At 54.4% G+C, this 13,357-nt stretch overlaps 1 protein-coding gene across 1 annotated transcript; it reads left to right on the forward strand.

Annotated features, from left to right (window-relative positions):
• The first annotated feature begins 491 nt into the window (after positions 1-491).
• PHB (prohibitin) lies at positions 492-12,775 on the forward strand. Its single transcript, XM_043584130.1, has 7 exons — positions 492-599; positions 2,922-3,037; positions 4,372-4,533; positions 6,801-6,943; positions 7,112-7,228; positions 10,285-10,380; positions 11,755-12,775. Exons 2-7 carry the CDS (start codon positions 2,950-2,952, stop codon positions 11,965-11,967), a joined length of 819 nt encoding a protein of 272 aa, XP_043440065.1. The 5' UTR covers positions 492-599; positions 2,922-2,949; the 3' UTR covers positions 11,968-12,775.
• The last annotated feature ends 582 nt before the right edge of the window (positions 12,776-13,357 follow it).

Here is a 13,357-nt window from a genome sequence, read left to right on the forward strand (position 1 = left end):
TAGTCCAGATGGTTCTAAGGTTCTTTCTGGTTCTGGCAATTGACGTCCCACGACTCAGGGCATTTCCTGGAAGGACTTCGGAAAGATGGCCCCATTTGCTTCCCTCCAGGTCCCTCAGCCCGCCAGTTATCTCACCACAACTCTCTCCAAGGTGCTCACCCGTCCTCCTTCACGAGCTGTAAACTTGCCCCAGCCCATCCCTGCCACCGACCGCGGGCCCAGCCACTCTTTCCGGGGCCCTAGGGCCCATCTCCTGGCAGGTTCTAGCATCGGTTCTAGACAGGCACGTGCATGTAACCCCAAGAAACTACAGCCCCCAAAAGGCTTTGCGACAACCCCTCCGTGTTTACCACCAGAGAGGAAAGGCTTTTCAGCGCGGGCCAGACACCGAATGGCATTTTGGGAATCGTAGTTCATTTGGGAAGAGCCGGGGAACCGGGAGTCAGGCCGAAAGCCACCCTTCCCAGAATACACAGCGCTCCCCCCCCACCAATCGGAGGCCCGGATCTTGGAAGGGGGGCGGGGAAGAGAAAGAGCTGAGCAGCGCATGCGTGGTACGTGTGGCTGGGGAATTCATGTGGAGGTCAGAGTGGAAGCAGGTGAGAATGGAGGGGAGCGGCTCCGGCCGCGATCCGGGCGTCTCTGCAGCTCCCCGCTGCGTTCTCGTTCACAATTTGGGCGGGTGGGGTGCGTGCATGGGTCCGCCTCGTGTTGGAGCGGAGAGGGTGTGACCCCGGGACCAGCGGGGGTTGCGTCGAGTGTGGAAGGTGTGTATGGGGGCGGGGTGGGGAACAATCCAGAAGCTGTATTAGAAATGGAAAGGTCGGGACTGGGTGTCTTGGCCTCGGGAAAGGAAAATAGAAATGCGCGGGGAGTGATCAAGGAAGATTCGGGAGTTGAGTCTTGCCGGGCGGGAGGGAGGATTTGAATCTGAAGTGGACGACGACGCTGGGGCGGGGCATTAAAAAGTTAAGTGCGGGGTGGGGGAGGGCCCTGCCTGGGTGGCTCAGTCTGTTGGTTGTCTGACTTGAGCTCAGGTCATGATCTCGGGGTTCGTGGGTTCAAGCCTCACATGGGCTCTGTGCTATCAGCGCAGAGCCTGGAGCCTGCTCTTGATTCTGTGCCTTCCTCTCTTTCTGCTTCCCCCTCAAATAAATAAACATTAAAAAGAAATTAAGAAAAAAATTAAGTGCGGGAGTAGATTCCAGTTAGGTCAGTCGGGCTCCCGCCCACCCCGCCTCAGCCCCGCCCACCCCGCCTCAGCCCCGCCCTCCCACTTCTTCCAGGGTTCTCCCTTGCAATGCAGCTATGGAGAACGTTTTTGCTCCTTTGGTTCTTCTGGTATCTTGGTCCCAGAATGTCGCCCACCTCCCGCTTCCATATTAACAATGAGGTGTTAAGCTGTGCCTGCCAGAATTAGACCTCCAGGTGCTAATCCTGGTTCCACCACTAAAGAGCTGTGTGATCTTAGTCTCCTCTTGTAACCTTGCTGTGTGCCTCAGTTTCCTCATCTGTAACAACCTACCTCATAGGGGTCGGTGTGAGGATTAAATAATTGCCATTCGAAGACTGCCTCCTGATATAAAAGCTAGCTGTTACTGTTACTTTTGCTGTTGGAATCACCATGTAGCGCATTCTGGGAGTTACTTTTCCAAACCAGAATTGCACAGAACCAACCACAAAGCAAGCCTTTGTCTTGGGGCTTGCTTGCCCAGGAAATAGGAGGGTGGTTTAGTGTGGTGCTGAGTTCTCCGTGGGTGTCAGGCCCACGTCTCATTCCCATTATTGAATCAAGTGCCCCAGTCCCCAAATGGAAAAAAAAAATTTTTTAATTTTATTTTTAATTTTTTAAAATTTACATCCAAATTAGTTAGCATATAGTGCAACGATGATTTCAGGAGTAGATCCCTTAGTGCCCCTTACCCATTTAGCGCCTCCCGCCTCCCACACCCCCTCCCGTAACCCTCAGTTTGTTTTCCATATTTTTGAGTCTCTCCTGTTTTGTCCCCCTCCCTGTTTTTATATTATTTTTGCTTCCCTTCCCTTATGTTCATCTGTTTTGTCTCTTAAAGTCCTCATATGAGTGAAGTCATATGATAATTGTCTTTCTCTGACTAATTTCACTTAGCATAATACCCTCCAGTTCCATCCACGTAGTTGCAAATGGCAAGATTTCATTCTTTTTGATTGCCGAGTAATACTCCATTGTGTATGTATATATACCACATCATCTTTATCCATTCATCCCTCGATGGACATTTGGGTTCTTTCCATACTTTGGCTATTGTCAATAGTGCTGCTGTAAACATGGGGGTGCATGTGCCCCTTCGAAACAGCACACCTGTATCCCTTGGATAAATACCTAGTAGTGCTATTGCTGGGTCGTAGGGTAGTTCTATTTTTAGTTTTTTGAGGAACCTCCATACTGTTTTCCACAGTGGCTGCACCAGCTTGCATTCCCAAGAAATGGAAAAAATTAAAAAATTTTTTTTAATGTTTTTATTTCTGAGACAGAGAGAGACAGAGCATGAGCGGGGGAAAGACAGAGAGAGAGGGAGACACAGAATCCGAAGCAGGCTCCAGGCTCTGAGCTGTCAGCACAGAGCCCGACGCGGGGCTCGAACTCACGGACTGTGAGATCATGACCCGAGCTGAACAGTCGGCCGCCTAACTGCCTGAGCCACCCAGGCGCCCCAGAGATGGAAAAAATTTTAAAGCAGAAGAATTGATAGTACACTTCTCCAAGCTGTAGAGTTATTTATTAGGTGGCCTTCAGTGCGTGATTTTGAGCTCTCAAGAGTGGAGAAATAAATAGCGAGCCCGCCTGGGAAGTGAATATGGTGCCTCAGAGAGGGCTTTCTCTTACGGATTTCGGATTTCGGGATCAAGCTGTTTTGTTTTGTCCCCGCCCCCCGCTGTAGGTGTGAGTGGGGTCCAGCAGGAGGCGACATGGCTGCCAAAGTGTTTGAGTCCATCGGCAAGTTCGGCCTGGCCTTAGCCGTGGCAGGAGGAGTGGTGAACTCTGCCTTGTATAATGGTGAGGCTCCGAGGGGTGATGGTGGGGCACTGCCTTTTGCCGGATTTCCATTGGCCTGCGTGGCCCGTGTCACACTTGTGGTGGCGGCGTGTGTGAGACCGAGGGGGGCTCACCTGCCATCCCACACCATACAGTTGCCTTGTCACTAGATCCTCTGCCCTCGTGGCCGCAGGTCCTCTGCGAGCCTTTGTTCACAAAGAGCCTCCCAGACCACGTGCCGGTCGGACATTTCCAGCTACTCTTGTTGGTTTGAAGTGACGCTCTGGCCGAGTGTCAGGGTCTCACGGGAGACCCGGTGGAGAGAGCTCATTGGATCCCTCGGCCGCGTGTGAAGTAACCCAGCGAGGGCTTTAGACCTTCGGTGACCTTGTCTGGAGCCGGATCTTTGGCTCTGCTGCAGTTGGGTCGTTCCAGACAAAATATCTTTTGAGGCGCATCGCCCAGCTTTTAACAGCGCGACAGGGGCTCCCGCTGGCTTTTTGTCTGCTTTCCTGTGCGACCTTAGGCGAGCCATCCCCTCCCCCGCCAACTCCCGCCCCAGGCCTCAGCTTCTTCATTGGTCAAGCAATAGGACGAAACTGGTTTATGTCTGAGACTCCCTCCAACTCCGGTAGTCTCTAGCTTTCGTGATTGGAAAGCGGCGATAGATGGACCTCCCTCGTACGTGACTATCTAGCAAGAGGAGGATAAGTCTAGAGCGAAGATCTTTGGAGCAACTCTGAAGTCTCCTGAGGCAGAGACACAGAGCCGCCGACGAGAAAAGCTTAACTTGGTTTAAACGGCGCCGCTTTATGCTCTGATGTCCGCAGCACAACTGGAGAGTAATCACCGTCACTGATTTCTCTCTGAACCCAGAAATCCTTAAAGCCTGAGAGAAACCGTGCCCTTGGAAAGAGTGGGACCTTCCAAATGTTAGGGGGTCCGTGGCTAGGTTAGGGTGCAGCTTCTGGGAGCACTGGCTTAAATTGGAACCAGGATGGGATGGTAAAGACCTTGGTGAGTTTGGGAACGGAGTTTGGGGAGGTGATTTCCTGGAAACGTGTTGGCGGGTGGGATGGTTAATCGGAACAGCGGCCGCCAGTTTCCAGGGAAAGGATGCTGAGGAATCGATCCTGTTTACCAGAGTCCTTGGGAAGACCGTGGGGTGGGAAGGGATGGCTGAATTCTGGAGCTGCGTGGAAGCCTCTAGAGGCAGAAGTGTGGCAAGATGGAGCCGGGAGAGGGGAGACTTAAAAAAAAATAACAAGAAAGCACCAAGGAGCTTTCAGAGGTAGCCTTTTTGGTTAAGAGGCGAAGTGATTTTTTTTTTCTGTCTTGTTCTCCTTCACTCCTAGTGGACGCTGGGCACAGAGCTGTCATCTTTGACCGGTTCCGTGGAGTGCAGGACATTGTGGTGGGAGAAGGGACTCACTTCCTCATCCCTTGGGTACAGAAACCTATCATCTTTGATTGCCGTTCTCGACCGCGTAACGTGCCAGTTATCACTGGTAGCAAAGGTGAGTCTCAGGGGCGCCTGCGTGGCTCAGTCGGTTACGCGGCCGACTTCGGCTCAGGTCACGATCTCGCGGTCCGTGAGTTCGAGCCCCGCGTCGGGCTCTCTGCCAACCGCTCAGAGCCTGGAGCCTGTTTCAGATTCTGTGTCTCCCTCTCTCTCTGACCCTCCCCTGTTCATGCTCTGTCTCTCCCTGTCTCAAAAATAAATAAAATGTTAAAAGAAGAAATTTAAAAAAAAAAAAAAAGAATGCTAAGCAGAGTATTTATAAAAAAAAAAAAAAAGTGAGTCTTGCCCGTGGGTCCCGCGAGGTAGCGTGTGGAAGGGTTACCGTAGGATCCAGAAGAGGCCGGACCTCCCCGGAGAACTCCTTTGTAAATTCCTCCTGGAGAGATTTTAACACGGATTCAGAGAAATATGTACAGCGCACAGACAGCTGTACAAATTTAGGGAGATCCACAGAGATAGACTTCGAGAGTCACGGAGCGCTCCAGTCTTAAAGAACATGCCGGATGTGCCTCTGTTCCATCAGTCACCCCTTCCGGTCAGTTCTCGTTCCCCAGGGTGACGATGTCAGCCGGTCTCCAGCCATCCCCTGTGCCTTCACAGCCGGCTTCCCCTTGGCCTTGTTCTCCAGGGCCTCTGTCTCCAGCAGTGCTGGCCTCACACGGGCTGGGGCCGGGTCCCTGAGGGCGGTCTCCTGGTGTCTGGCCTGCCGCTGGGTTCCCAGCGAGCCCCAAACGAATTGCCCTCACCGCTCTCCTGCCGTCCTACCCACAGGGGTGCCCAGGCAGTAAACAGAATAGCAGGGATCTTTCTGCACGGCGAAAGGTGAGGGTCGTGTGGCTGCTGGGTTTATTATCTGGGGAACACGCGAGGCCTTGGGTGCCATTCCCTGGCCGATGTGTGCTTACGGTGACCGTGCCAGGTGTCAGGCTGGGTCGCAGGGTGGGGGTGGTTCGGAGATTTCAGAGGTGACTAAAGCGGGGGCCCCTGGGGAGCTCAGTGTCGCTAGGGACGTAGACGTGTGGACAGACAGTTACGGTAAGCGTGGCTTGTCCTGCAGGCAAGGGCGTGGGGTGGGGTGGAGGCGAGCGGAGAAGAAAACAGCTCGCCCCCACAGGTGGCTGCGCAGGCTCCCCGGAGGACCTGAGCTTGAGCTGGGACTTTAGCGAGAGACCTGTGTCGGGCAGAGGAGGGGACAGGTCAGTTTGGCATTTCGCAACCTGGCCTGTGGCTCGTGGCCACGGGGTCTGGCTCGAGTCCTACAAAAGGGAGATCAAAGGGTGGGGTTAATCGAGAAACATAAAATTTTAACTTAAAAGCGTAGCTCTCAACTTCCCACCTCTTAGGGATTGCGCTCGCTGTTGTGTGGCACCTGTTTGTAAGGACGCGTTGTAAGGACGTCTTCAGAACTGTTGATAGGAAGTTCCAGAAATCAGGAGTGTGTGCATCTCCCGCTTCCCTGGGTGGCTGGTTCAGAACTTTCCCGTGCGTCCGTGTCATTGATGACCGCAAGCAAGCTGACCGTGCTTTAGCCTTGGGCAGGCCTGAGCTGTCAGGGGACATTGTAATTAATGTTGTGCCCCCTGTTCCCCGCCCCCCCCCCCTTCGCCTGGATCAGGTCACAAGAAGCGTGTTCCAGATGAGTCCGATAACCCTTTCCATCTGTTCGCATTTGACCCAGCGCTGTCCTGTCTAATTTCTCCTTCGCTTTCCCCTAGCGTTCCTGGAAGGCAGATGAAATCACCCCCCATTCTTACAGACCAGGAGATAAGCTGAGATTGGCTAAGGCTGAGGTCACACAGTTAGTAAACAGGACGGGACTGCAGCCCAGGCCTTCGGACTGACTGCCGGTCCAGCCAGAGTGGACTGTCTCCGCTGGGCCCACAGATAACCTCTCCAGGGCAGACTCCTGAGTGGGGCCTTGGAAAGGCTTCACGCTAAAACTCTTGGCATTGGCCTGTTTCATTAAAACACGCACTGTTCCACTGTCCCGTGGTACCTGTCACGCACGTACTCGGAATTGCTTATATCAGAGGACATTCATTCAGGACAGACTGAGAAGCTGTCCTCCCCAGGAGCCTTTAAGAATTCCTGACTCCGGGGCTCTGCTGGGTTCACTAAGCAGGAAGCTGTGCGTAGGGGCCCCTGCCCTCTAGGGTCTTAAAATCAGCAACTTGACGCAGCAATTGTGGCACCCTTGGGGTAGGAGGGGTCACATAGAAGTGGTTTTGATCGCTAACTCCGGCCTTTGTCCCCTACCTTAAGATTTACAGAATGTCAACATCACCCTGCGTATCCTTTTCCGGCCAGTCGCCAGCCAGCTTCCCCGCATCTTCACCAGCATCGGGGAGGACTACGATGAACGGGTGCTACCGTCCATCACGACGGAGATCCTCAAGTCCGTGGTGGTGAGTGACGGGGCCTCAGCCTTGAGTGCGGTCCCCCAGAGATAGACAGGTGCCAGGAAGAGCGTGGTGGCGGGAGGCTTGGGATGTGGCTCGTCCTTTTCCCTCCTGCCCTCTCTGCTTCCTCATCACCATCCTCACCGGGCCCCCTCTGCCCTCCCTTGGAACCAGGCTCGCTTCGATGCCGGGGAACTGATCACCCAGAGAGAGTTGGTCTCCAGGCAGGTGAGCGATGACCTCACAGAGCGAGCAGCAACCTTTGGGCTCATCCTGGATGACGTGTCCTTGGTAAGATGCTTGTTGCGGGGGGGGGAGCCTGCGAGGGAGGGGCTGCGGTTCTTGTTCAGGTGCTTGGCCCCCTTTCCGGGTGGACGCTAGTAGGTCCTGCCTTCCATGTGCCCAGACAGGCGACTTGAAAACATGGAAACTTCTCGACTGCGAGACGGTCTTCGTGGGTTTGTTTTCAGATGAGAGTTGTTTTCCTTTCCCTCTGCCACACACATACTTCTTTTCCTTTTTTTTCTTCTTTTTCTTTTCTTTTCTTTTCTTTTCTTTTCTTTTCTTTTCTTTTCTTTTCTTTTCTTTTTTGCCTTGCCTTTCCTTTTCTTTCTTTCCTTTTCCTTTTCCTTTTCCTTTTCCTTTTCCTACTTATTTTTGAGAGAGAGCATGATGCCGGGGAGGCACAGAGAGACAGGGAGATAGAGAATCCCAAGTGGACTCCGCACCATCAGCGCAGAGCCCGATGAGGGGCTTGAACCCACGAACCGTGAGATCATGACCTTAGCTGAAGTTGGGACGTTCGCCTGGCTCAGCCACCCAGGCGCCCCCCCTCCCCCCCCCCCATTTTTCTTTTGACTTCTAGCCCTACCCGATGGTAGGGTCCCTAACCACTAGATTTTTCACCTCCTCCAAACTGTGAGTGTTCCCCAGAGCTCCCTGAGAAGTAGTGTCTTGTTAACCCTGTTGGATGCCGGAAGAAGCTGCCTAGCGAGACTAGAGAAGGCTCACAGTTTTTCCTCCCTAGTGCACACCTCCCAGCCTGACCCCTTGGGATGTCCTCACGTTTAGGGTCTGAAGCTCAGTGAGGTGGGCTCTGGGAACCCCCGGTGAAAGGGGATAGAGCGTGAATGAATGGTTCTGTTCCCCAAAGCCCGGTATGGGGCGCAGGGGACATCTCTGAGGTGTAAGTTATCCTCTCGGGACCGTAGAGTGCGTGTATTTATATGACACCGAATGCCATGACTCAGAAAGCAATACAGGCAGGATAGCATTTCAGATCAAGGAGGGTGATGGGGAAGGGGTCGTGTTTCTAGATGCCCTGGGAAAAATCACTGGGAGTGATTTGTTCGGGTGGCGAGGTAGAGGGTTTCCTGTTCGTTCTCCTGTGCGTCGCTAGGGAAAGGCACCGTTTCCCTCTCGGCGTCTGTGCAGCTGTTTAAACAGTCCTGCTCTCCAGACACCCAGCACTGACCTCGGGGCGCCCCGCTCCCCCCTGTCTCCGTTGCGGGCTCCCTCTGCTGGCGGGATGCCAGGCTGCAGCCATTCCCCTCTAACCCCAGCAGCTCCCACCTACTGTTAACCTAAACGCCTCGCCTGTGAGGCAGTGCTAAGTCAAAACCTAAGGAGAAGCTTGGCGTTCTGCTAGACTTTTAACCACATACTCCATTCGGGGGAAATGCGGGCTGACCACAAGAAACCATATCTAAGAGGTGTGAGGAGAAAATTAGATTTCGGGGGGGATTTGCTGCCCTCACCTGGCCCTTTTAGAAAGGAACTTTATTCCTTAGTTACACATTTCATTTTAAATTTCTCAGGACCGCGTTTTCTTCCCCGGGCTTTGAACACGAGTCCAGAAATGGAACAGGCAGAGTAGAACAGCTGAGTTGGAAGAGTGAGGAGCGTTAGAAGTTGTGGAAGGCAGCGGGACTAGGATTTACTCTCGAGGAGAAGTGTTGAGCTGCTTATGTTTCTCCCTTTTTTCTCATTTTTTTTTTTTTAATCTTTCTTTATTTTTGAGAGAGAGAGAGAGACAGACAGACAGAATGCGAGCTGGGGAGGAACAGAGAGAGAGGGAGACACAGAATCCGAAGCAGGCTCCAGGCTCTGAGCCACCAGCACAGAGCCCGATGCGGGGCTCGAACTCACGAACCACAGGTTCGTGATCTGAGCCAAAGTCGGACACTCAACCGACTGAGCCACCCAGGCGCCCCTGCTTTTCCTTGTTTTTTTTTTGTTTTTTTTTTTAATTAAAAAAAAATTTTTTTTTACATTTATTTTTTGAGAGACAGAGAGAGACAGAGCACAAGTTGGGGAGGGGCAGAGAGAGAAGGAGACACAGATTCCGAAGCAGGCTCCAGGCTCCGAGCCGTCGCCACAGAGCCCGACGCGGGGCTCGAACTCACAAACTGTGAGATCATGACGGGAGCCGAAGTCGGACGTTCAACCGACCGAGCCCCCCGGGCGCCCCTCCTTTTTTTAAAAGCAGAGGTTGGGAGGGTGGGGGAGGGGATGAAGCAAACAATTTGGTAGCAAGACCAGTGCCATTCTTCCCTTTATTTCTTCCTTTTTAATAAAACGTGGGTTCAATAATAAGTAAGTCGCTCTAGTCTCGGCATTAAGAGTTGAGCTCTGTTCCCACTGTCTTCTGCCGTCATCGCTGACCGTCGCCTCAGCCAAGTCTCGGTTGTACGTGTTCTTAGGGAAGGTCTGTGGGTAGTCCATTGTAAGCCCTCACCCTAAGCAATAGCTTTACCTGCCTTCCCTCCTAAACCCTTTACCAGAAGCGCTCACACATGAGGAATACAGTGATTCGCGTTCCACCCTTTTTCACCCTCTTCCTGTTTGGTGGTGGGGCTTCCGTGCGAAAGACGGGGATGGTTAATCCATAAGCGGAGAGCATCACGCCCTTGAATCCCTGAGAACCGGCTGCCTCCTTCACTCTCAGGGGCTCAGTTTTCCATCTGGCCTCTCTGGGGGCTTCCAACAGGCCATCAAAGGATGGGCCCTAGTCGGAGGACGGGGGTCCTAGAACCCGCAGCCTCCTCCCCTTGGGAGGTGGGCACTTGAGTAGGTGCCTTCTGGTGCCCACGGGTGGTTGTCTGCTTCAGATCTCCTCGCCGAGGGCGACAGAATGATGTGCGGGAGCCGTCGAGGCAGCCGAGGCTTCTGGGGTGTGCCCTCGGTTTAGACCCGGATGTGGAGGTGGAAGGGCGTTCTGGCCTCACAGAGGCCTCCAGCTGCCAGAGCCATTCCTGGCCCCTTCCTTCCAGCGGCCACGGGGGCCCCGCAGCAGCGCTGCCTGAACAATCCCACCGCCTCATCTCGTGCTCCCTCTGTCCCCTTAGACGCATCTGACCTTCGGGAAGGAGTTCACAGAAGCAGTAGAGGCCAAACAGGTGGCCCAGCAGGAAGCGGAGAGGGCCAGATTTGTGGTGGAGAAGGTGAGTGTTCAACCAGATGGCAGGGGCCTCTCTCCCCTTTCTCCTGTGCTCAGCCTCCCCGTTTGCTGGGTGGCCTGGAAACTCATCATCTGTCATCTCTTTTTCCGGGATCCTCGGAAGGGGATTGAAGGAACCGCACTCCTACGATTGGTTCCAGAGTCTTTGGGGGCTAGTCAGGGATATGTGAACTTAGGTTCCGAAGTCACCGAAGGGTAATTTTTCTTCCACTTCCCCTAAGATCAAAAACACTCCTCCTCCCAATAAAAATGTTTTCTCCTGGAATATTTTCAGCTTCACCGAGAAGTCGTTTTTAACCGTGGTTACACAAGTGAAAGCTGACAGCGAAAAGGATCAAATGTTGGGCCAGATGCACTATCGTCACTGAAGTTTTTTTCCAGCCCTAAGTCCATCCAGATGTGGCAGAATATGGTGGGACAGGAGATAGTTGCCTAGCAGCCTGGTCTTCTGGTCTTTGCAGACGTGTATTTATTTCTTGCTGTTGCTTCCCCCCCGCCACTGCTGGTTTTTCTTGGGTTAGTCCTAATCCAAGAACCCTTCGTCCTTTGAATCAAGGTAGAGAGATGTATTGGTGGCCAGCGTTTAATTTTAGAGAGTGTAAACTCCACGTGGACGGGAACTTTGTTGCCCGCCCCCCACCCACTGATCTCCAGAGCCTAGAACACGCCTAAGACCATGCCTGGAAATATTAGGTGCTCATTTAACGTTTGCTGACACGGTACCCGCCTCCCGTGACCTCGGACAGGTTGTGCCCCGCTGATCGATGTCACCCTGCTAATAACGGGTGGGGAGAGCCTCGGAGATCGCATTCAGTTGGTTGTTGCCTGGGCTCCCGGTCAGGATCCAGCTTAGCTCAGGGGCGACTCTAGGGCCCGTCACGCATACGTGCTGCTCCTCCCCAGCTGTCCTGTTTTCATCAAACGGGTCTCATTTGTTTGATGAAAGTCCCTTCGACTTGGGGCTGGAGGGAAAGGTGAGCCTGAGGGTGGGTTCTGCCTTTTTTTTCTCCCTCCCGTCTTCCGCGGCTTGGATCCTCCTGGCTCAGAGTAAGGTGGCCGGACTGGATTGCCATTGACGTTAATGAGAATTTTGAAATAAGACAGATACTTGCGCAGCCAACAGCAAGAGAGCCCTGCAACCATGAGAGGTGGCGCTGCATTGCAGGAAAGCGGAGGACTGGGTGCACGTGCCTGTTGACCCCACCTGGAGGGGGAGGAGGAGGAGGAGGAGGAGGAGGAGGGAGATTCCCAGAGTTCCTTCAGGAGCCGGTGAGGGTGCCTCGCCGAGTCCTTCTGAGGCTGCTGCCCGCCGTTCAGCACCCTCAAGTGTGATCCTGGTTCCCCCCCACTCTCTTAGGCTGAGCAGCAGAAGAAGGCGGCCATCATCTCTGCCGAGGGCGACTCCAAGGCAGCCGAGCTGATCGCCAACTCGCTCGCCACCGCGGGCGACGGCCTCATCGAGCTGCGCAAGCTCGAGGCCGCGGAGGACATCGCCTACCAGCTCTCGCGCTCCCGGAACATCACCTACCTGCCGGCCGGGCAGTCCGTGCTCCTGCAGCTGCCCCAGTGAGGCCTGCCCGGCCCGCGCCTCCTCGGGCCGCCTGGGCCACAGCCCCGAGGATTCTGAACACCGCCGTCCTTCTGCCCCTGCCCCAGAAATCACTGTGAAATTTCATGATTGGCTTAAAGTGAAGGAAATAAAGTGGAATCACTTCAGATCTCTAATTAGCAGACGAAGCTTTCTCATTCTTCCCATTTCCACCCACTTTCTGAGCCACCTCCTTCCCCCAGATTGCCAAGTGCCTACGCAGCCCGGGGCAGAAGAAAGGGCTGTCGTGCACGGCACGGGTCTCCGTGTTTTCCGGCGGTTCCGACCCAGGCCCGGCTGAAGAGGCGCCAGGGAGGGTCAGAGAGGAAGGAATCTGTCTCTTGCCGTAAGGCTGATGCTCTCGAACTGTGGGGCCGGCGGAAGCAGGTGTGAACAGCTTGAAGAATCTGCCCCTGTGACGGTGGGGGGGCCTGATTCGCTGCCCCCCCCCCTTCCACCCCCCCCCAGGGTCCTGCAACCGGGATGGGCTTGGACAGCGAGCGAGCGGGCCTGGACTGAGATGTGAGTCCGGCCGAAGGCTTCCTGTCCACCCCCCACCTCGGTGTCTCAGGACACCCGACGGATTCCAGCTTGAAGGATTGCATCCTGCCGGGGGCCGAACGTGCCTGCCAAAGACGTGCATCCTGTGCTCCTGGCTCCCTCGTCCAGAGACTGCCCTTCTCGAGGGCCCTGTGCCTGCGCTTTGGAGGAGGCGACCTTGGGAAGAAAGCGAATGTGTGTAAATTGCCGTCAATAAATGACACCCAGGCCTTCCAGCCCAGTCTTAAAAGGGTTTGTGGTTCTGTTTGTGGGAGCCGTGGGATCAGAACCGAGCATTCTAGAGTTGGCGTGTGCACGTGTGTGCGTCGCCAGCTGGGACAGACTCTCCAGCGAGGCAGAAAGTGCTCCGGTTTCAGAAAGCACCACTTTGGGCTGTGTCCCAGATCCGTCCCCCGCCTGAAATGAAATGAATCTCAAGTCGTGCCAGGTGAGGGGGGTCATGGGATGGGCTCTTCGGAGGCCACGTGGGTGCAGATTAGTTCACTTTTCCCCCGTGGCTTTTGGTACCCCCCCCCCCCCCATTTCTGACTGGGAGCCGTAGGCCTGCCCACCAGCCTGTTGGCAGCGGACAGACGTCACATGCTACGCGCGTGCAGCTGCCTTCCTCGCGCGCGAGTTCGCTTTTTTATGTTTTTGTGTTCCGATGGCCCCAGGTTGCTCTGAGGTCGGTTTGTGTTGCTTACTCTGTTTCGCTTTGATGCAGAAAGGACTTGGCCTTCGAGGGGGCCAACCGGATGTATTTTGGATGGTGGGGAGGGAAAGCCGGCCGACCGTTGAGAAACGAGCCAGTGACCCATCCGAAATCCTTCTA

Source organism: Prionailurus bengalensis, chromosome E1 (genome assembly GCF_016509475.1).
Source record: "Prionailurus bengalensis isolate Pbe53 chromosome E1, Fcat_Pben_1.1_paternal_pri, whole genome shotgun sequence".
Lineage (NCBI taxonomy): Eukaryota > Metazoa > Chordata > Mammalia > Carnivora > Felidae > Prionailurus > Prionailurus bengalensis.